This window comes from Agelaius tricolor, unplaced genomic scaffold, assembly GCF_023055355.1.
Source record: "Agelaius tricolor isolate 1412-34295 unplaced genomic scaffold, bAgeTri1.0.p SCAF_2, whole genome shotgun sequence".
NCBI lineage: Eukaryota > Metazoa > Chordata > Aves > Passeriformes > Icteridae > Agelaius > Agelaius tricolor.
The window spans coordinates 3,123,280-3,146,539 of NW_027269262.1; the positions used below are offsets into that span (position 1 = coordinate 3,123,280).

Here is a 23,260-nt window from a genome sequence, read left to right on the forward strand (position 1 = left end):
TTTGGTCTTGTCACCCTACTGAAAACATTTTTAAAGTTATAGGGGCTTCTTTCAATAGAGGTCTTAACATACTAGGATTGACTTCTGCTGAGATTGGGATGTATCGTTTAAGTGTCCGTACATTGCCTTGTAATAGTGGTAAATATTTCATGAGATGACCATGTGAGTATAGAAGCTGGTCCTGCTCTTTCCATAACCTCTGTTCCTCCTGCCCAATATGCAACCCTGAGGATTATTGAATGGGGTTGATTGATAGGCTCAGTCCTAGGTTTAGTAAGACTCCTGGCTCCCAGTATCTAGCCTTATAGAATGATTTTATCTAGCATTCAAAGACTACTGAACTCTAGGTGGACATATTTTAACAGATTGTTCCTTATGATACAGTGAATAGTGGTCTAAATTAAGGGGATGGCGTGTGCAAATTTCAGCATATGGAAGAAGTAAATTACATGTTTTGGTCCTTTTCTCATGTAGAAATTTAGGTTGTAGTAGAGAAAGGAGAGAGGTTGAAAGAAGATTTTATTAAGGCTCTGGGAGACCAAGAACGCCTTTTAATGGAAATAAAATTAAAAATATGCCAACCTTGCAATATTCAGGAAAATTTAATAAAATCAATGAAATACTTATATTTCTGCCTTTCCCTACATGAATGTTTATGCCTCTGTATGTAATATCTGTTTTATCAAGTTGAATTATATCAGTGGCAGTATCGATGAAAATGATGTCATGGACTCAATATTTTACCATATGACCTCCTTTCTTTGCAGAATTTCTTAGTATTCTATCTTCTCCTACTCCTTCTCATCTTCAGCCCTGAATTATCTGGCAAAGTGATTTTCATCAGGAAAGGACAGCCAATGAAAATTGAGAATTTTTGCAGTAAAATATCTCTTATGATTAATTTTTTCCCCAGGAGGATTTTCCTAGATCCCCCAGTAACATCACAGGGAAAAGGAGTCTCCCTCTTCTCTTCTAGTTGGCAAAAATGGACAGACAGTGCATTTTTCATTGATCCATACCTTCACTTCCATCCAGCAATATTCTACTTGCTCCTGAGAGACTTACTCTCAACAAATCCTGTCTCCAACTCCCCTGGTTTTCATCCATATTTTTCGTGTATGTTTGCCACTTGCAAGGCATCCCAGGGAGTAGTTCTGACCATGTTTTTTTTTTTTTCTGAGCTCCTTGAGGTCCTTTGAACACTTCAGTCTTAATTATGGGTATCATTTTTAATTCTAGAACTGCTTCCTTTTTAGATGAGGACCTAGAGGTTCAGTCATTTCATCAGAGACTTATTCTCCCTCATCAGCATTTTCATCAGGGTTTTCCTAAATACCACCACTTCAATCCTCAGGTGATACTATTAATTTTTGGATTTTTCTAACAGCTGGGTGATTGGTGAGTTTTAATATCAGCACTGATTTTTTCCCCCAAGGTTTTTTGCTTTCCTTTGGATTCTTTTAACTGTTGTTTTACCTTGTCATTTTGATACCATAAAGACAATTTTTCTCTCCTTTATTTACTATCTCAGATGCTTAGTTTGTTTCATAATTTGTTCTCTTTATTGCCATGTAGCCTTTAAGCATAGCCTGCACAACTGTAGTGTGCTTAGTATTAAAATTATGGAAGTGTGACAGTGTTCACAGGGGTTCTTGGATGAGGCAAGAGACGAGAATGTTGACTCCATGTTCAGAAGGCTTGATTTATTATTTTATGATATATATATATTACATTATAACTATACTAAAAAGAAATAGAAGAAAAGGTTTCCTTAGAAGCTAGCTAAGAATAGAATAGAATAGAAAAGAATGATAACAAAAGGCAGCTCTCTCGGACTCTGTCTGAGATAGCTCTGTCTTGATTGGTCATTAATTATAAACATTCAAGATGGCCCAATCAAAAATCCCTTTGTTGCATTCCACAGCAGCAGATAACCATTGTTTACACTTTGTTTCTGAGGCCTTAGCTTCTCAGAAGGGAAAATCCTAAAGAAAGGATTTTTAGTGAAAAAGATGTCTGTGACATGGAAGTGTGTTGAGAACTCAACAAAGCAAAGAATATTGGTTTGGGTTTTTTTTTTTTTTCATTTTAATCATTCATTACAAGTTAATGTGAATGCTGTGCTACAGCTGTGGAACAAGAATTTTTAATTTAGTTAAAAGGAAAGAACGCTAACAGGAAAGAAAGCTAACAGGCAAACTGGACAAATCTTGTTAAAAAACAAAGAGCTGTTTCATTTTTAACAAAACAAAAACGTCCACTGAAGTTAATGTTTAAAGATACTGGGCCTCTGGGTTTCAGAATACAAATAAGTGGGCACGGCTTCCTCTGGCAGTGAGACATGCTGTGTGCATACTTGTACTTACTCTGTATGCTTTGTTTTCACGTTTGCTCAGGACCTGTCATACTTCCCTTCGGGTTTGGAAGGACTTATGCTGCTGGGACATTATGCTGGGATTCAAAGGACAGGCAAAGGGTACATTCCCTTTTCTGGGGGCACTGCTTCACCTGTTTTCAGTACCTCTTCAAACACTGGAGAGCCGCATTAACATCCAGTGCAGCTTGAAAGGGCAGAATACAGGCTGTTCAAGCTTCTCCTCATGTGTGTGCTTTTAGTGCTCTGAAAGTCTCCCTGTCAGCAGAGAATCTCCCTTACTCTGTCCTGGTTTGTCACCTTGTCTCAGGGTGAGACTGACCCCCACAGTGGCTGTGTGACTAGTGGGGCTGCTGATGAAAATACCTTACAAGCTGGTATTCAGATTGGTTTGTTCTCTACACTGACAGTGAAATTAGAAATCTAGTTTAGACCAGATGCTGAAGTACTGGATATATGAAGTAGGTGTGTAATTGCTACCTTGCTGCCTTGAATGATGACATTTTCAGGTTCATTTTAGAGTGAGGAGTCTTATTCTGAAATGGAGATTTACTCTTCATGGAGAACCAGAAGTCAGCTCTAGGAACACAGTGATAATGGTGACTCCCAAGTGCTGTTTTGATCAGTACAGCTCCACTGTCTATTCTGAAGGCTCATTGCAGTTCCTAAATCGACTTTGCAGTTTTATTCCAAAACAGTCCTTCAAACTCAAAGGCTTTGGATTGAGTAAGGGAAGCATTTGTCACTATCTTGGGAAATTTATTTAATTTTTATTATAATTTTATTTTTTCCTGATGGACAGTGAAAAAGACTTTTGGCATTTTAGCTGGCTGCATTTGGTTATCACTGATAAGTGATTAATTAATTTTAATCTGAAACCAATAAACTGCACAGTGAGTTTACACATGCATATTTTGGGGTGTATGGAAATAGATTAGAAGAAAATGTTCATAGTAGCAAATGTATCCTGTATTCTTTGCTGTCCTTTCCCCTGCCAATGTAGCATTGCATGGATTCTTCTTTTGAGTGCTAGACTGTTTGAAAGTGATTGCTTCCTGGGTCTTAATTCTTCTTCTGAAGAATTATGCACACAATGTTAAGTCTTAACCTAATCTTCCAACTGAGTTTAGTTGGGCTAGCTGTATATTTACTTTGAATTTTTTTTTATACACTGAGAATTTCACCAGCATGCAATTTATATTACAACTGATCCATGTCATAATCCTCTTAAATCAAGATGATTTCTTAGAGTTGAAAGCTCTTTGTGCAAGACTTACATTCACCCCTTCTCAGGGCAAATTGAGTAGATTATGAGCTGATGCTTTGGTGTTTGTAACCTGTAAATTTTTTTATTAATGTTATGATCAGGCTTCCACTGCACTCATAGAAGCCTTAATAACATTGAATATATGGTATGCAACAGTAATTGCAATTAGAAATGTGAGGTTTAGAGCTTAGACTAGTGCATCTGGTTCAGCAGAATTTGGGTTTATGAAAGTGACACCAAAGGTATATTTAATTATCAGCAGCTTGTTTTGAGGTTTAAAAAAGAATAAAAAAAGATGGCAAACCACCAAACCCCCCCTGAACCTATTAATTTATTGGTCTGTGCCACATCGTGTAAAGAATATGTGTAGGAAGTTGATCAGGAAAGAAGCAAATTCAGAAGTGTAGCAGAAAATTCTTGGAGGGGAGAGCCCTCATTTAAAGCCTATTCCATTCAAATGCAGTAGTTTAATTGTGGTCACATGGCTTGTGAAGTAACTCCCTACATAAACTATAAAAGAAGTTCTAGAGTTAATAGACTGCGGAGTTTGAGCTTTTCCTGTGATTTGGAGAAGTCATAGAGTGGACATGGGCTGACCCATTCCACAGTTTTTCAGATCTATTTTTGAGTATTATGAGGTCTTAGAAGTTAGCTGTCATCTCAGTTTCCTGGGTTTGTTAATGGCTAAAAAAAAGGAAGAAAAAGGCCAACCCTTGTAAATAAGGAAAGCTGCACAGAACCCCAGGTATTGCTGTCCTGCTCTGAATTGGTTTCAGTAAAATGATGAACTTGCCAAAGAGTACAAACCTGGGCTGCTGAATATCCACTCTGCATTGTGAGCTGAAACTGTTGTCTGTGTTTTCCTGCTGACAATTTTTAAGATTAAAAACCTATCTGCCATTAAAACACAGACCATATCATTCTGGTATTGTCAAAGCAGATGAAAAGACTGCTGAAGAATGTCATGAACAGCGGGAGAAATGTGACACACCATATGCGTGAATAGCAAATCTCGAAGTTTATTGAAAGCTCACCCATATTTATATTGGTGTTAATGAAGCTTATACATATTGCAAAAGCTGAGCTCATTATTGGTTAAAGCACACTTAGATCAACCACACCTACTTCTATCTTCTAACAATTATTTTGCTTCTATGTTTGCATTCTTCTAACTTCTCTACCCCAGATATCTGCATTTTCTGGCAAGCGATTTTCTCTTCCGTCTTCTCGTTTCAGAGAAGGTCACTGTGACCTTTGTCAGTGATTGGACACTGGTTGCTCAGTTCCCAGCTTGTTTCCCCTATCCTTATCCATCGGTATCACATCGAAATGTCCTTTCTCAGCTAACCAATTATCCAAAAAGCTCTCTACAGAAGAAAGAGAGAGCTTCTCATTTGCAGAGATTTTACAAGACCTGCTGGCTTATTCCTTGCATAGTAGGAGACAAATCTGTATGAAGAAATGAGAACCCTTTTTTGCTGTAGCTGTGTATTGTTACAGTGCTGGATCATGGTAGCCAGAGCATTCTAATGCCAGTGTGGAACTAAGATTATGATAAATCTTGCAGCCACTTTATTAAAACACACGAGTTTCTTTGAGTTTGCTTTTAGGGAAGTGAATACTTCACAAAATGTTAAATAGGAAAATACATACTTATCAGCAGGAAAGCATGCTGCTTAATTCCTAGCAGGAGGGTGTAAAAGCTTGGAATGATGGGACCAGGACAGACATTTCAGGGCTTTTGTGTCCGGTCGGCTCTGCCCAGACACGTGTAGGATGGTTCTGGGGCCGCCTGCACTTCAAAGGGCGAGTCTGGACTCTTCAGTTTTTTGGTCTTCAGATTGTTTATTGTTTCTTATCTACAGAATTTTCTTTCTGTCCAGCAGAGGTCTGACCTGCAAGGCAGCCAAGGGCACTCTGACCACCCATGGGGCAGTTGTGTCTTTTTATACTAAAATCTACGTACATCATATTTACCTTTATTTCCCAATACCTTTCACCCATATTAGCAAGTGCACCTTCACCATGGACCAATCCCCAAGTGCCAACATCACCACAGAAAATGGATGACAAGAAGAAGAAAGAAGAAGGACAAGACACACCCTGATCCCTCCATCTTGTCTCCATAACCCCCCTGAACCAAAACCCTAGAATCTATATTTCACCCTGTAAATACATCATTTCTGCACCATTCATTCCCAAGTGACTCTCATGTCCTCAAACAGGTGGCACATCCCTAGAGGGATCAAAGTCAAGCCACCAGACGCTCCTGGCAACATTCCAGGATTTCCGAGCCCCCCAAGGGTTTTCTTGGTAACTCTGGACATCCGGAGTGATGTGCTGAGTTCCCACACTTTTGCATTTTTTTAGTGACAGTTTAGCCCCTAGCACACAACTGTACTCAAGAGAAGGCTGAGTTATGTAACAGGCACAGAATTTAAAAAAATGTGGCTGAATGAGAACTGCTTTCTTAATTTAAAAGTGCAAATGGGCTTCCTTCATGATCTATAATTTAAATCAATTAATAAATTGGATGCTTAGAAACATGGGGAGTAAGTGGGATGAAGGGCCAAAACATGGAGAGGGAAGAAAAAACCCTTGTATTATGACAGTCAGTCCTTTATTTTTGTAGCTGTTGATGTATAATGATGACTGAGCTATGGCAGCTTTTCCTTTGCTCCAGCATTACCATATTTCCTATCAGTAAGGGAGAGTGCTGCATACAAGGGCAACCTCTAGAAGCACCTTTTGCAGTTTCTGTTGAGGTAAACAGATGTCAGCATTCTCTAATAGCATCAAATTATATTACAGATTTAAAATTTTCAAAAGAGAGGAAACAATTGCTTAAAAACTTGAGGCTGCAATAGTATCAAGGGAAGAAAAATATGTACTTTTTAATATTCTCAACAGTTTCATATGTATATTGCTAGCAGGTTCTTTTCAATTCCATTGCATTTTGATGACAGGAGTCACAGGCATGAAGACACATGCAGAACTATCATGAAGGCAGTGGCTCCTTGTTGGAAATGGGTCTTGTTCAACAGACATGCTTTTAAATTAAATAAACCCCAAAACAAACACAAAACAAGAATATAAAATTATGTTGTATGCAGGCATAAACAGATGTCCTCCTTTTTCCTCACAGCAAACTATTCAATTTTATGAGCCACTTTTTAAATTTTTTACATTTTGTTTTTAATTTTACTTACTGCTTTTATGATGCAGCCTCTGTTGTAAGTCACATTAAGTTTTTTTATAGTCATAATAACTTCCTTCCTTACCTATAGGGTTTGCACATAGTAAATGCCTCAGATTTCCACAAAATATTCAGGGCAGAGTATTATTACAATTACTTTTAAAATTTCTACTACTAAATTTCAATCAGTTTAAAATTTGAAATGCATTAATATCTCTATAATTTTTTAAATTTTTGCTGCAATAAATGTTTCATAGTTAAGGATGTTTACAAAAGGAGCTTAAATAAAAGCTATTTATTCCTGTGCTTAATTTTTTTAAAAGGACAGATTTCTTATCAGCTAGTTTAATATATAATTTAATTGGTATTTAATAAAGTCATATAACCTTGTTTATTAAAGTGTAGAAAAAGAATTACAGCTGAAATACTGAATGGCATCAAACAGAAAATGATATTTCCATTTTAGCCAGGACTTGCTTGCTTGTACATGCACCAATTTGTGGTTTCTTTCTCTACATACTGAACTGAATGCACAATACACTGAACACTTCTGTGTTGATACAACTACTAAAATGTGACCAGTGAAATGTTGCTAGTCGAAATCTTTTGGGGCATTTATAAATTTGCTCTTGCTGGTAACTTACCTGTTCTGTACCTATCAGGAGATTAGGAAGTAAAAAAGATCTAGAAAATAGCTGGAAAATTCTCCTGAATGGGCAGCAGAATCTCTTTCACACAAATGAATTCTCCAGGGCTGCAAAGCCAGCAAGAACTGGCATGGGTAAGGGCCAGGACAGAGTAGGTAACTCTCAAAATGAAGATCTTTGACTTTTAAGAATCATTGTGCAAGTCATTAGGAAGTCTTAAAATTGTCTTAAATTGACTCTTAAATTGAATGAATTGTTTTTATTAGTTCATTTGCAACAAAGAGCTGAAAAGCTTTGCAGGAATACAGTAGCACCTTCTATCTTTGATGAAAGCAGCTGAGTACTGAGCTGCTTACTTTGAGATAGACCTTGGCCAAGTACAAACTCAGAAACCTCACCCCCTGTTTACCAGTCATTATCCTTTCCAAGGTTCTCATCCAAACCTGACCACAGTGCCTTTCTCTCACCTGTAGCCTCTGGACCTGATTACCAAAGACTAAGTGTAGTGGTAACATCCTGCTCCTGTAATTTCACTGCCTTTTTCAGCTGGAAATTTCTCTTGTTCTTACTATTTGTGTGGCTTCCTTGCTCCTAGCTGTAGAGGCTGGCCATAAAGTAGGTGCCAGTGTTTCAATACCTGTATCATTTCAATTTACTTGGGGGAGGTTGAGCTGGTCCACGACTTTTTTGAGGCAGTAGTTACCTTTCCTTGGCAAGGCTGTTACCAGGCTACAAATGTTCCCTTTTCTGGTAACCCTGACAAGACTTCAAGGAATTCAGAGCTTTAAGCCATCTGGATCCTCCTGAGATTTCATCACTCTTTCTCTCTGTGGGATTATGGAGCTGGAAAAGAGGCAGGAGAGAGCAGAACTCTTGAAGATACTCCATAGGAAAGCACTTAGGGCTGCAGTTTTTGTTCATCTCTTCAGCGTGAAACCAAAAAATCCTGTAAGAGCTCTTTCCACTCTCCGGAGTCTTAATAAGTATTGCTTGTTGAAGAAATAAATATGAACAAAAAATCAGTAAAAATATCTGCCTGAAAACAAGGAGCATTTTTTCATTGCTGTTTTTTTTTGCTGCACTTCTGTGTGTGTGGTAACATCGGAATACAGACATTCAATACCAGGTAGTAGTCCAACAGCATTCTTCTTTGCAGGCTTTCCTGAAGGAAGATTCTTTTAGGAAGCTTAAATTGGCTTGGATACCTGCTGACTTGGTTTATTCCCCCCCTCTCATTCTTTCAAGCTTCTACTCTTCTACTCCCTAAAAGCCATTTTTCTGCCTTCCAGTCAGTGCATTGGACCCTGTTGCTTCCCTTTTTCTCACCAGTATTTCCTCATCTTTCGATTTTCTCTTATACAGTTCCTCATTCCACATATTTTTTCTAACATCACTGTGCCTTCATCATCTCCATCAGTGTCTCTATCGTCCAGCCTCTGCATATTCTCTCTCCACCTGGATGCTCCTTTTGAATGATCTGTTCTTTGGCCTTCTGCAGGTCCTTCTTCCCCCTTTTTACCTAAATTGCTGAATATGACCCTGCTTTAAGATAATCAGAAATAACAGGAGATGTTTTGGTTACCTAGCTCTCTCTGTTTAGGGTATAAAAAATAGTGGTGATTTTTGGCTCAAGGTAGTCTATTGTCACTCAGTGACTGGCAAAACTTGAAAAACTCCAGTATCTTCTTTTTGTCGGACACCATGGAAAAATATCCCCACAAAAGATCACGAAACTTTCATTAATATTTTGCTTGGCCTCTTGACAGAAGCTGCACATGCTGTGGCATGGAGAACCGAGAACCTAACTGAAATAAATCCTCTGTTTATGCTTACCAGCAATCCTGTGGGGAGACACACCTTCCTTTCTTACCGCCTTTCTGAGCTCTTCTGCCCCAGTGTTGCCATGGCCCTGTCTGTGGTCAGTTCTCAGGTAGTTTGAGTCACAAGAAAATGAGAGCTGACTCATAAAAGAGGAGCATGTTTAATCCACAATTTTGTATGAACTGTTTGGAGTAGTCATAAATGTCCCATTTAATGGAAGTGCTGGAATTTTTCTTTTTGGCAGTGTACACCACATATTTCTGCTTCAACAGAGATTGCAATAGAAGCCCACAACAATACAGGATGAAGACTTGCAAAAATGGTTCTTCATGTAATTTATGGCATTTTCTAGAATGCTTTTCTGTTTTTTCTCCCTTAGAGACATGTGAAGAAACTGACTAATGATTCAGACACAGAGATGTGAAATATTGCATCAATAAGATTTTTTCATACTTTTTTTCCTAAACCAAAAAGCATTATCTATAAAATATGAGGCAAAGTTACCCAACTGAAAACATTTCCTTGGAAGTAACTCAGAGCACCGATAATTGTGATTAATGTGATCTGCAAACTCCGGTTGACAAGATCTTGACACAGAATCAAACAAACAAGAAATGTGTTGGCCTTTCACTAAGCTTCCATCCTCCAGATATTTGTAACTTCACATGCAGAAAGTGTAAATACTTCTGGCTGTAGAGTAGCAGTGCTAATAATGTTAACATTTTAAGCTATTTTCATAATGCTCCATTTATTCAAATTAATTTTATGTAAATTATTTTGCAATTTTTGTATTTCTTTTCACTTTTTGTAACAAAAGACAACAGTGTGTGTCCTAATGTAAGACTAATTGCATTCCTTGCCATTTCCTTTGGAATTTTTTGTTCAAGTATTACAACTTCCCCATTTTTCAGGTAGTGTCATTTTTTTCTTCATCTGTTTTGGCACATTTCAGACCTAAGTGTTTTAATTCCGTCCCTGGCTGTACATGTATTTTGGACATCTGTCTTCCATTCTCTTATGTTTGTGCAGAGGTAAATAATTAATTTCCCTTTTGTTGTAAATGTTCTATTTTCCTTAAATAATATTTTCAGTCTGTGGAAGAACAGGAGTGCTGTTTCTCTTGAGAATACTTTCTGTGCAATGAACACTGGTATCCCTGAGAGATGCTGTGCAGAGTTCTTTTCAACTAATATATTTTCATTTATGACCAGCTTTCTGAGCAAACACCTGCTAGAAAGTGCTTGGAGGAAATTCCATGGAGATTTTGGATTTTGCTTATTGAAATCCTGCTGTTACTACCTTTTTGGGCACTCTCTTTTAAATGAGAAATATGATTCCTTACTGAAACTTACAGTCTTCTTTCCTCTCTCCTGCTCCCTTCTGGTTACATGAGTAAGTTTTTTTCAAAATACTGTAAGTCTGTCTCCTTGGGTTGTTCAGCACAACTCTGAGCCTGATCTGCTCTTCTAAGAAGAGGTGCTTTAAAATTGAGAATCCTCAGCTCTTGAGTGGATTTGGCCTCCAGGGCTAACACATGTTCATCTCCCTTGTACTCCTCCTTTTGCCCTGGAGTAAAAACCTGATGAACATTGCCTTTGCACCCAAATCCTTTTTACCTCTAGAGGCCAGACAGTCCCCATTTTGGTTGAAAGACTTGGGAACCTTGAAGGCAAAGGTGTTATTACAGAGCCTAAATGGAAGGATGGTGATATTAAATACAGTTCTTTCAGACACTGAGTTGACTTTCTGTAGTTCAGTGAGCCAAGGAATCTAGGGCAAGGTTATTTTCTTACATACTTAAGGAAAAGCCTTGAAATAGGAGAGTCTTCATGTGGCTTTTAGGGAACATATCACGTTTTCCTCTCAGAATATGGTGGAAATCTATAACTCAAGTGCCTGTGATGAGAGGCAGCAATGATAATACCAGGTAAGAGAAACAGAACATTCTGTCTCTTAGAGAACTCAGAAAAATGGGAAATGTGAAGTGCATTGATTCTTTGAAAAAGTACAAGTAGCATCTGTTCAGATGCATTTTTTTGTTATTCTCAGCCACTCCATGTTTTTATTGCTGATTTTGTCAAAAAACCCAAACAAGTCTTGGGTCAAAGGGGATTTGTAATGAGATATATACAGATAGATTGTCCAAGATTTATCATACTGCTATCAAGTATTGAATGTCCTTTGTTGGTTTCAATGGAACATCCATGCATATGCATCGTTTTAGTAAATCCCAAGAAAAAGGAAACTAAAAAATAAAATTATTATTTTAATATGAAGTAAAAAATGAGGTCTTGAAAAATATGTTTGAGTTATTTAGGATAGGAGTCCAAGCAATGATGCTAAGACCCCTCTGTTATTTCCAACAGGGTTACTTTCAGAGGACATAGTAGTATGGACCTTTTGATAGGGTGGGGGCATTCCAGCAGGACTGATGCCTGGGTACTCTAGGTGCTCTGTCCATCAGGAAATCTTTCTCCTAAGATGCACCCAGCAGTTCCACTTTGGAATTTCATTGTGATGTACCATAGAAACCCCCATTTCTGCCTCTTCATTTCTGGGAGAATGGCCTTCACTTCTGGTCCTCTGGGCAGTGGCTGTCAGGCCACTGTCCAAGGCCATCTGGCACCTCCCCTCCAGTCAGCCATTTGCAGCAGTATGGTGCCTCAGAACGTGTTCCCAGGGCAAACTCTTCCCTTGGCTCTCATAGTGATGAAAAAGTAACTGGAAAACTACTGGAGTAGTCAGTGCTGACTTTTTACATGGATGGACTCTGGATTTCTCTAGGTCTTGGGATTTTATTAATTTCCACCAAAGTGGCTCTGTGCTACACTAAAGCTGTTCATTTAACAGCATGCAGCAATGTAGATCAATTTGCATGGTCAGTTGACATTAGCAAGGAAGAACTAGGAGGCAGTCAGAAACAGTGGAAATACTTTTTTGTCTTTCTTACTGTAGTTACATATTATGTTGGATATGGACACATCTTTCTAGATCAATGGAGAGAGATGATTTTGAGTAACTTGTGCCTTTAGTTTCTGGGCTGTTTTCAGTTCAGGGGAAAATACTGAGGATTGTGCATCACTTGGAAGTTGTTTTCTGTATGTACCTATATTCACTTTCCTAATTAGCTGATACCATAAGACTTGTGCTGGAAACTTCAAAGACCCCGAGTTACTTCTTATACTCAGGGAAAAGAAATTACTTAAACTAAATGGTGTAAAATCTCTGCAAAATGTAACAGTTAATCCTTGTTTTCCAGGAGTACATGCCTTTTAATGTGGATGTGGAGTTTCAGCCATAGCTCTACATGCATGTGCCCAGAGTTGAGGAGTAGAGCTAATCCAACTGTTTCTCTTAATCTTTTAACCCTAACCTGATTCAGCATGTTTGTTATTGATTCAGAGACTGAAATTTTTGATATATGTATATTGTAATGCTTATTATTAAAGGATACTATAATTGACTGTAGAAACAGAAGTATTATGTTGTTGTTGTAATGCATCTAGTTCAGATTCACTCTGGACCTTTGCCCAGAGTGAAGGAACTTCAGATCCAGGATTTTGTTCAGTTCCCTTTCCCTTTGCCTTTTTTCCCCCCTTCCCCAAGTGGTGTAGTATGTAAGTATTTGTTGTTAAAAGGAAAGAAAAACCAATTGACAGCAATGGGAGGCTGAAGACTTGAAAGAACGGTATGGGGAATGATGGGTCAGCTCAGAAAGCTGTTCTCAGGAGCAAAATTAAATGTGCAGTTCAGTAGTTGAGCCACACTGTGTCACCATTGGACTTCACTTCCTTCCACTGTATCTTTCCCATTATAGGTGAAGATATTTACAAAGCCAGAGAAGAGGGGTCTGAAATGTGGGGGGCAGTTGAAGTGCAAGAAGATGAAGATACTCTTGTGGAAGTTCCACTGGACCAGGTAGTGATCAAGCTTTAAATAAGTGGTTTTACTTTTTTTTTTTTTTTTTCCCCAGGATTACAGATTGTGTGTTGTTTCTCTTCCCTCAATTTCTTTCAAGTGTACAACATAATTCTGTGGGGATGACTGTAAGCTCAACAATACTGCTTCTTTTATGGCAGCTTTAGCAAATCTCCCTTTCTGTGTTAATATGTCAAATGTTAGTTACCTTTTCATCAGCTTCAGAACTGCTCTGAGAGCTCTTTACAGAGCCTTAGAGGATCAAGACTCCCTACTGTTACATCCTCCCAAATAAATTCACCTGAATTGCAGTCTCTTTATACTGGTAGAGCAGTATTCCTGCAGTCCTGGACCACAACAGGTGCAGATTTGTCTGATTTTTTAAAGCTGACAGCACTTTGTTGGAGCAACATGGTGCTTTGTTGGCCAATTTTTTAATCCTAAGATTTATGTGCAATAAATAGGTCTTGATAACTAAATATAAGATTATATCTCCTTTTTTGTACTTTGATTTGCACTCCTGTGGACTGATATAATACAAGGAGTAGGTAAATTGAACCTAACAGTAACAGCAGTTACTGTCCTTTATCTTGCTTTCAGTGTAGACTTCTCTATTTTATTTATTATTACACTGTCAGGAGGAATTGGAAGAAGTGTGGTAAGTATGGGGAGGAAAATATCCTTAATGAGGGCGGAGACTGGATTTGTGGGCTAAAAGGTAGGTGAAAAACCAGTTGGCTAATTTGGTGAGATTTAAAAGGTCAACTGGTTGGGATTTAACTGGCACCTATTTACAGATTGTGGTCCTCATGGTTTGATACTGGATCTGAGACATTATAATATGTTAATGGGTCACACAGATGATGGCATGGGACACAGCCATATTCAGGCCCAGCTGTCATTATCAGGTGAATGCAGGGCTGTCTTTCAGAGCAATCTCAACAGCTTGAGGGAATAGAATGACTTGAGCCTCATGAAGTTCCACAAGAAAGAGAGGTACAAAGTTGGACACCTGTAGTGCAGTTAACTCTCAGTGCAGTCTGGAGACAGGTGGGTTAGAAAGGAGCTGCAGAAAGGCCGTGCAGCTCCTGTGGTTGGCAAGTTGAGTTGGTGGTGCTCCCTGTGCGGATGAGGTGGACTGTGCAGGCTGGATAATCAGTGACCTTGATGAAAGATAATCATCAAGGTCACTGATTATCTTTCTTGACTTGGCAACCTCAGAGATGCCAAGTCAAGAAAGATAATCAGTGACCTTGATGTGCACAGCCAGCACATCAAAATCACTGATTATCTTTCTTGACTCGCCATCTCTGAAGTTGCATCTCAACTATTTGTCCAGCTTTGAGTCTTTCTCACCAGAAGAGAGATATTTAGAAGATATTTTGAAGAGATATTTAGGAGAAAGTTCAGCACAGTGACAAACAAAAAAGTTATGGGCTAGAACTTATAACAGTATTTAATTGCTTACTAAACAGTGCTTACTATTTAGTTGGCTGATTTTTTTTCAGTTTATTTGTATTATGTAAAAATACTAGACATGTATACCTGTAGCTTGTGTTCTGCTTTTTAACACAATACCTGAAGGGAAATAGATGTTTTGTGTTCTGCTTTTTAACACAATACCTGATGGGAAATATGACCTTATTCGCCACTTTGAAGACTGACACCTTACCATCTAAAAAAAATACAGATTTTATCTTAGGCTCCTGTTGCTAAGAAGGATCATTCTCATTATTTATTCACTTAAATGGGGAGGAATGTTACTCAGCTATTTTATAGGCATTGTTCTTGAAAACCCACGAATCAGGTGATAGAGGCAACAAGAACAAGACTGTCTTGGTCCCTGATAGAAGGAATGCTACAGCTGTGTCTTCTCACAGCACATACCTGCCCCAGCCTCAGAGTCTTATACAATGAACACCATAGGGCTCATCAGCCCTGTTAATTGTGGTTGTCCTGGTGAGGTGTAGTGATAATTAGGATGTGTTGTGTTATATTGATAGCAGTGACATTGGGGAAGAACATGCAAGCTGTTGTCTTAATCTTTGTTTCTTATGACATCCTGAAGCACATCCTACTCTGGTCTTGACAGTGTAATAATCAAATTCAGAAATTATTAGCCTGTTTATTGGCCTCTGGAGGTGTGTAAAGAATTCCTCTGGGTAGTGTAGAACATTTGGCTGTGTAAATTGGGTTGTCAGACCTTAGTTTTTAGGCTGTCTTCATATGAAATCCAACCCTGGAACCAGCTGCCCTACTTCTCCACAGAGATCCTACAGCACAGGCAGTAGCTCTGTGTGTCTCCCCAGTTTTCCTCTGCCTGCGGATGGTGACCACCCCTAGGGAGGGGGAAAACGCTCTACTACTCTGGCAGTGGAACTGTTCACATAGCTGCCAGTGAGCATCAGATATGCTGGCAAGCTTGCAATGCTAGGAACTTGCTGAATACCTCTAAGCTCATGTATCAAGGTCCATTCATCATGTTCAGATGGAAATATTTTTCTACCAACAGATTTTGCTATCTGGACAAGGAACTGCAAGCAGTTGTATTTGATGGGGAAAAAATATTAAAAAATCAGGCATGCACACTACGAATAATCTGATTTTCATGTTTCCATAAAAGCCAAGCAAAGCACCAAAATTTATTGCAAAACAAGCCATGGTTTATATATAATGTTAAAACTTGATGTATAGTTTCCTTGGTAATCTCACAAGAAGCCATGTCCTTCTGAGTATCATGGAGTACTTTTTATTCCCAGATAACTAAGGTCACTCTAACCTTAGAAGCATTTAGCATTTTGCATGTTCAGGTTCATATTAATGACCATTTAAAATTGTTTTAAATTCTGTCATGTAAAGCTTTTTAGCTTTTTCTTATCTGCACTGCAGTGTCTGTTATTGCTATAAATATGGGAAAGGACAGCCAGCCAGGGCTTGACTATCTTGCATAATGCATAAATATTTACATGCCAGCTTTCACTAGAATGCTGACACTTCTGATAGGCTATCATTTCCATCAGCCACATAAATGAGGTGGTGAAGACAGAGCTTAATTTTTTTTTCTTTTTATGCACCTTCTCTGTCTTGCTGTTTGAAATACACAGTTGAACAAATGCCAGATTAGCCATTAACTAAACCTAGTGTTATACTGGCTAGACTCTCACTTATGTCCTGTTCAGTAAAATGCTGTCTGCCAGCTGAAAACACATTAAAAGAACAGGGTTTGCTTTACTCCAGACTAGCTGACAGTTGTAATTGAACATCAAGGAAGAAAAAATGAATATTTTGCCTCAAACCAAACCAGATTTTTCTGTTCTATATTCTTTACCAAGACTTCAGCTCCCAAATACAAAATGATTAGTTTCTTCTTTTGACATGCAGGCTTACTCCAAGTTGGTTGTTTGCATCACTGTGTCAACATTCATGGGGACTGATGACAGACTATGAAATCAGTTGTGCAAATAGCAAGAGAACAAGGTGGTTCTTGACAGGGAGGCAGCAAAACAATAGTAGTTTCTTATTGGAGATAGTAATTAAGTGTGTTACTTTGAATTTGCTGGCAATAATGCAAATATATTCAAAGTATTGAATTCAGAGAAAAATTTCTAACTTTTAAAGCTTTCAGAAAAACCTACTCTTTTTCTTTCATTCTCTATAAGTTCTAAAATACAAAAGCAGCAGTTTCTAGTGATAATACTGAAATAACACTGCAAGTTTGCACTTGCAGCGCAAAACAGCTTATCCATTTCCATAAGCATGGTTGTTCTCCCATGCTGAGCCCTTGGGAGTTGGAGTAAGCAGGAGAGTTATGAGACCTGAAGTTATCCAGTGCACGACCCCATGAGGAATGCAGGCAAGTTGTTGTGCCAGCCTGCTTTGCTGTGGGGCATATGATACTGGCTATTAAGATGAGATGTAGAAAGAAACTCCATTTGGGGTTTGGTTTGTTCTTTGGGTTATTTTCCCCCTCCAGATTCTTCATCCCCATCTGCTTATTTCCTTCTGTGTTTATTTGTAAAAATTATTTGGTGATAAATTTATCTAACAGGCAATGGTTTGGAGTTTTTCTGTAGATGTTCACATTCTTGGTCCTTTCATTTTCCATTTGCTTTCCAATTTACAAACATGTCCACTGATTAATACAGTGCTCCACTCATTATTTCCCATTTCCTGGGCTTTGATGTGATGTGAGATTGTGTATCTCTCCTAGGTGAGCTGAAGCTGGAGTATATCATCAGTAGCAGAAAATTTTCATCTTTCACTTGCAGTTTTCATTATGGCGTACACATTTTGCTTTAGAGACCCAAGATTCACCTCAGTGAGCAGAATAAAATGTTTATCTTCCCCATGGCTGAAGGCAAAATGTTAAAGTTTATGTTGATTCAACATTACAACAGGCTGACTGCTTGAAGAGATATTCTTTGATTAAAAAGGCTACAACTTTTCACGAGGAAACATTTTGCACTACATCAGTAAGGATTTCAAAATGGCATTTGGAAAGAACGCATGCAGAACTTCTTATGGTCAAATTTCACTACAAATGATGCAGCTGTAATTTAAGCCTTATGAATTTTGAGTGCTGACAAGCCAGCAGATAATATTTTCTGCTGCATGTTCTTCTTTCAGCTCCACTGATTTACACTTAATGTTGTTATTGTTTGTCTGTGTGAGATAGGGAAACTTACTCTGATTGGTTCCTTACAGTTCAGAATGAGAAGGGAGATCTTTCCTCAGTTTCTGTGGTGCCTTGAGAAGGCTGACCTAGAATAGAGGCTAAACAGAGTTAAAGAATAAAGTAGGAATTTATTAAAAGGCCTTGATGGATACACCTTGGGCAGTACAAGAGCACCTTCTCAAGGCATCATCTGCATTGGGTAACTGTGACTAATGAAGTTGTAATAGCAATGCCTGACCTTGTCCTTAGAGGCCTGTGTGGCCAACATTTGAAGGGCTTTCACTTCTTCTGAGTGAAGCCTGGGAGTGTAAATCTCTTGTAAAACTAGTTCTGATACCACTTTGAAAAAAGTTTCCTCTGTGTAACCCTGTTTTCAAAAATTTCAGCAATCCTACAGCAGGCAGTTTCTCAAATTGCATAACTTACTTGCTTTAAATTGTATTTTTGCAGTCTCAGTAGGACTTTTTTAAAAATGCTTAACAATTTTATCATTACCTACAGGTATGCTCAGCAGATCATACTATATTACAGGAAGTGAAGTTTAGACAAATTTTATTGAAAAATTTGCATGCAAAATATTGTGGGAAAAATAAACTTAAGTGTCACTGAAGTAGATGGAAAGAAGTATTTTTGACTTAGTAACATATTAGAAAATATTTTTCTAATTTTATTATAAGATTGTAAAATCTTTGAATAGTTTGGGTTTAAAAGGATCTTAAAAATCATCTCATTTCAACCCCTCTACTACAGGCAGGGACACCTTTCACTAGACCAGGTTGCTCAGGGCCTCATTATCCTGGTCTGGAACACTTCCAAGGATGGGACATCCACAGCTTCTCTGGACAACCTGTTCAAGTTTGTCACCACCCTCATAGTAAAGAACTTCTTCCTAATAGCCAAAACAGCCCTGGCCTCTGTCAGTTTGAAGTCATTCCCCTTGGTCCTGTCACTACATGCCCTGCTAAAAAGATCCTCTCCAGATTTCACAAAGACCCCCTTCAGGCCCTGGGAGGTGCTGTGAGGTGTCTCTGCAGCCTTCTCTTCTCCAGACTGAACCTCCCCAACCCTCTGAGCCTGTCTTCATAGGAGAGGTCTATGCTGGCGGCCCCAGAGGGCAATGCTCAAAGATACTGGCTTCTCTATTGTGGCTGCATTATGATTAAGGAATGAAGTATGCTTCCACTTAGTAGACAATGAAACCAATGAAGGGAGTTTGAAAAGTCTTTTTTCTACACCTTTTTTCTACACCTCAAGTTCTTTAGTTTCCATTCATTCTAGTTGGACTTCTGGGTGCTGTGACGTTATGAAAAATTAGACACTGTGGATTCAGGTGCTGTATGTATTGTAAAAAAAAAAAAGTAATGGCACCCATCTCATGAAAAAGTTGGAGTTTAAATGTTGTAGGGATAAATACTTTTTGCTTTCAGGAACAGTGCGTTTTGTGCAAATGTAGGAACTATGTGGGAAGTGTAAGACAGTTGAACCTTAACTATTCATTTGCTTGTTTTCAAGAGCCTGGGTTTTGTAAATGATGTGGAAGAGAAGAGGGCTGCTGTCACTTAGCAACACTTTCTGGTTCAGGAACAAAATGTTTCGCTGTTGGAATCTACAATCTGCAGTGCTGCTACAAAACATTCCTGAGTAGGAGCAGGGGAGCTCTGTTCTGGAGAGCTTTGGTGCAATTGAAGTCAAGTGTTCCTGCTGCTGCATTTGTGAGATGTATTAATGCTGCTCTTCATGGCCATTAAGATTTTTGTTGTCTACCTCATTGTTTGTCTGCTGTGACCATTAGCCAAGTTTCCAAACATTTCCAAACAACTTCAATAATGCAAAATTATGTTTTATATTAATGGTACAAAATAATTTTTGCCTTAAATTATTTTTTCATACTGCACTTTTCAGTATCAGTCATGTACAAACCTTTTGAGAGGTTTGCATTAGCATCCCTAGAGGAAAAGAAGCCAAATGCTTCAATGTCTGAAGATTTCCTGACTTACTGCTTTTGAGTGATGATGGCATTTGGTAATGTAGCTCTTAATGAATAATAGCACGATGAGTGTAATTAGAATACATCTTTCTTTTTTAAACACTCTGTTTTTGCTGAGATTAAAAATACTGTCAAGCAAGTCTTGAATGCAAAACAAAATTGGCTTTAGTTAAGTCAGGAGGTTTCCAGAAGGTGAGCTGGGTCTGTATTTCCAGCAAGAAGCTGAGAACTGCTTCAGTTTTTCTGCATGCCTTTGGTTGAATATGCTTTTCAATGTACATATACAAGTCTTTTGTCAGTGACTCTTTTTATTGCTAGACCATGACAAGCAAAGAACTCTTCTCACATTCACACAGGTATGGTTTCAAAACTAGTTATTTTAAGTAATGTGCTTTCAAGCATGAAACTGCAAAAGCATCACCTTTGCTTAGAAGATGAATCCAGCAATGCAAAAAGGAAGGTTGATTCCTATTTTCTTTGAACCATTCAAAAGGCAAAATTACAAACCTTATTATGGTTAGTTCTGGCTATAGGAGGAATGGGGATAATCTAGCACAGTGACTGGAAAAGCTCCCTGATCTAGAATTCACTTGACTGTGAAAATTACCTTAAGGAATAGGAATACTTCTCCAGTCCAAGTTCAAGTTTTGCTGTTGTTTTTTGAGGTGTAGATGGGACTAAACTAATGCAGGAACATTTATTCTGTAGTTCATTATAGTATCCACGTTCAGTTACACTGGGCTACAACTGGCTGGCTGCTTCCAACATGAATTTTTGATGTGCTTTTTATTCTCTGTTACAATCCTTGATATCCTTATGATAACTGTGTTAAATAGAGGTGATAGAGGCCCTCAGACCTGGAGATATATCCAGAGCTGTTTCTCTGGATTTGAGATGCCCTGAGCTTTTATAGGAACCACAGATGTGAGGGACAACTTCCTGTGAGCCAAGACAATGGCTGAAGGCTGAACTCTTGACTTCTGAGCAACAAGAGGAGCAGTCCCACATTTGTCTGGGGTATTCATCCAATTCATTCCATATAGGAAGTTCTGACTGAGAATATTTTGATTATTTAAAAGATGACTGATGAAAAGCTAAAAACTAAGATGGGAAATGTCGCTGCTTCCTTATCAGTATACAAGGAAGTTGCTGACTTGAGTCTGATAATTTCTGCAAGGATAGGTAGGTCTCATTCAGCATACCTGTTTTGCTTTCAGTGTGCCCATCCTAGTTTATTCTGACTGAGGGAGCACAGTTTGTGGTAATTTTGATGCATATATAATAGGCAGTTTGTGCAGTCGTAGGTGGAGGTATGTCTGGACTGCATCAAATTCAATGAAAATGTTCCCAATGACTCCAGGGGACTTTAAATTACACCCTGACCCACCAAGTACTTTAATGTAGGCTTTAGTTCAGAATTTCAGGATCACTGCTATCACTGAAACTGTTCAAGAAGGTGAAGTTAAGCATGTACAGCATTTACAGGCTTTGCACTATTAAGACCTCTGGTTTTCTCCCTTTTCCTGTTTTCTCCCCTGCATGTATATATGCAGATAAACATTCTCTTTCCCTAAATATGAAAAATCCAAAGTTTTCTTAGTATAACTCTTTCTCAGTGAAGAAAGTGTACTTAAAATAGAGAATGCTAATTTATGCATAGTGAGTAGGTCAATAAGATCTCAGTAGAAAGTATCACTCTTTTTTAATGTAAAGAGCAATGTACTATTTGGTGGGTGATTTTGGCCTTCAGTTTACTCCCTATAGGGGAGGAAACTGTCTTAGGTCTGCTGTGCAGTCTGAAATGCACAGTCAGTGGTTATATCTGCATTTGAAAGGCTACCTTTGACTCTGCATGCAGAGGGAACTGTACCACATTTCAGATTACCTTGTGAAAAATAATGAATACTCTTGTAGAACTACACAATTACCTTGTGAAAAGTAATGAATCAATGTTGATTTTTAACTTGTTTGAAATGTCCATTCTTATGTAGTGTAGCTTGAAAAGAGATTAAATTAAGAATGTCTTTTGCTTTCCAACTAGCTGAAAACATGGCTTTTTATTTTTGTCTGTAATAATAATGACATTGTAGTAATATGCTCAGCTATCTTGAAATTTTCAGTTACTATAAAAACATTATACTTGCACTGATGGGAGTTGTTCTACTCATCTTGTTTTCTACTATTATTTTTCCTATAATTTAGTTTGATTGATCAAGTTAAATTAGTTGGAATTGGAATGTTATTTCATGCCAGTACTATTCTCTGTGAGCGTTCAGTGAGTTTCTGGGCACAGTTCAATAATGCTGTGTTTATATTCTATGTTGCTCAGATTTAACTCTTCAAAAATTTGCATCCACATCTATTTTAGACAGATAAGGTCAAATGAATCCAGCTAGCATAGCACTTTAGGAAATCACTGTACCTCATATGTCCATTGTTCTTCCATGCCAAAGATTGCTTCCACAGAGTGAAACCAGCCAAAGCATTGGGATGCATATGTTTACACCATGGCATAAAGCTTACACACTTCTTCTGCAGTCCAGAATGAGCCACCATCCTAAAGCCACGCAGGCAAGAGCATATATTCACTTCTGCTTGTACCCACTACCAAAAAGCTGGAATTGTAATGTCTTGGATGACTACAACAGTTAACTGAGAAAGAATGTGTTGACTTTTCTTATCCTCTCTTCATTTAGTGTGTGTAATGTAATGGCAAGCAGATGTCATTAAGTAAAACCAAACACATTTTTAGTTAGTGGTGTCTGATGCATGTAATTTGTCCCACCCTCCCCTGTTTCTGCTCAGAATTCAGAGCTGCTAATTTCCTTAGCAGAATGGAAGAAAATTAGTAGATAACATGTCTAAGAGTAGCAGGTAACTTCTAGCAGAATTTATGGATCTACAGATTCTTTGCTATTTTTATGTGCTGCAAGTTATGAAGGTTGGATCAAGTTTGCTTTGGATGGTGCCTTCTTTGAAGGTTTCTGTAAAGACTTGGCTTGGTAAAGTTTTATTTTAGTGGTAATAAGGCCAGTTTGATGTTACTAGATGAAAGTGAGTCAGAAAGGCTTGAATAAAAAACACATAGAAATGACTGTACTTCAAAAATCACGTACGGAGCCAGTATTTACCTGTTTGTGTACCCACGTAGTACTCCTGGTAATTCCGTATTCTGTGAATTATTGCAACACAATAACTCGTTCATTTTGCAGCTGTGCCAATATGGCATTGTGCACTGGCATAATAAAGTTGTCTGATGTTGCTACTCAGATATCAAAGGAAGATCAAGATGTTTCATCAAGAGGCATCAATAAATTCTTGATCTTACTGAACTGGCTCTTATTAATATGTTGTAGGTGATGAGAGAATTCTTTT

At 38.2% G+C, this 23,260-nt stretch overlaps 1 protein-coding gene across 2 annotated transcripts in view; it reads left to right on the forward strand.

Annotated features, from left to right (window-relative positions):
• Positions 1-23,260, forward strand: part of DCDC2 (doublecortin domain containing 2) — a 56,833-nt gene that overhangs the window by 28,218 nt on the left and 5,355 nt on the right. For both annotated transcript variants that reach the window (XM_071450814.1, XM_071450820.1), the window contains one exon: positions 13,123-13,223. In XM_071450814.1, the coding sequence (XP_071306915.1) occupies positions 13,123-13,223 (101 nt within the window). The remainder of the gene's footprint in view (positions 1-13,122; positions 13,224-23,260) is intronic.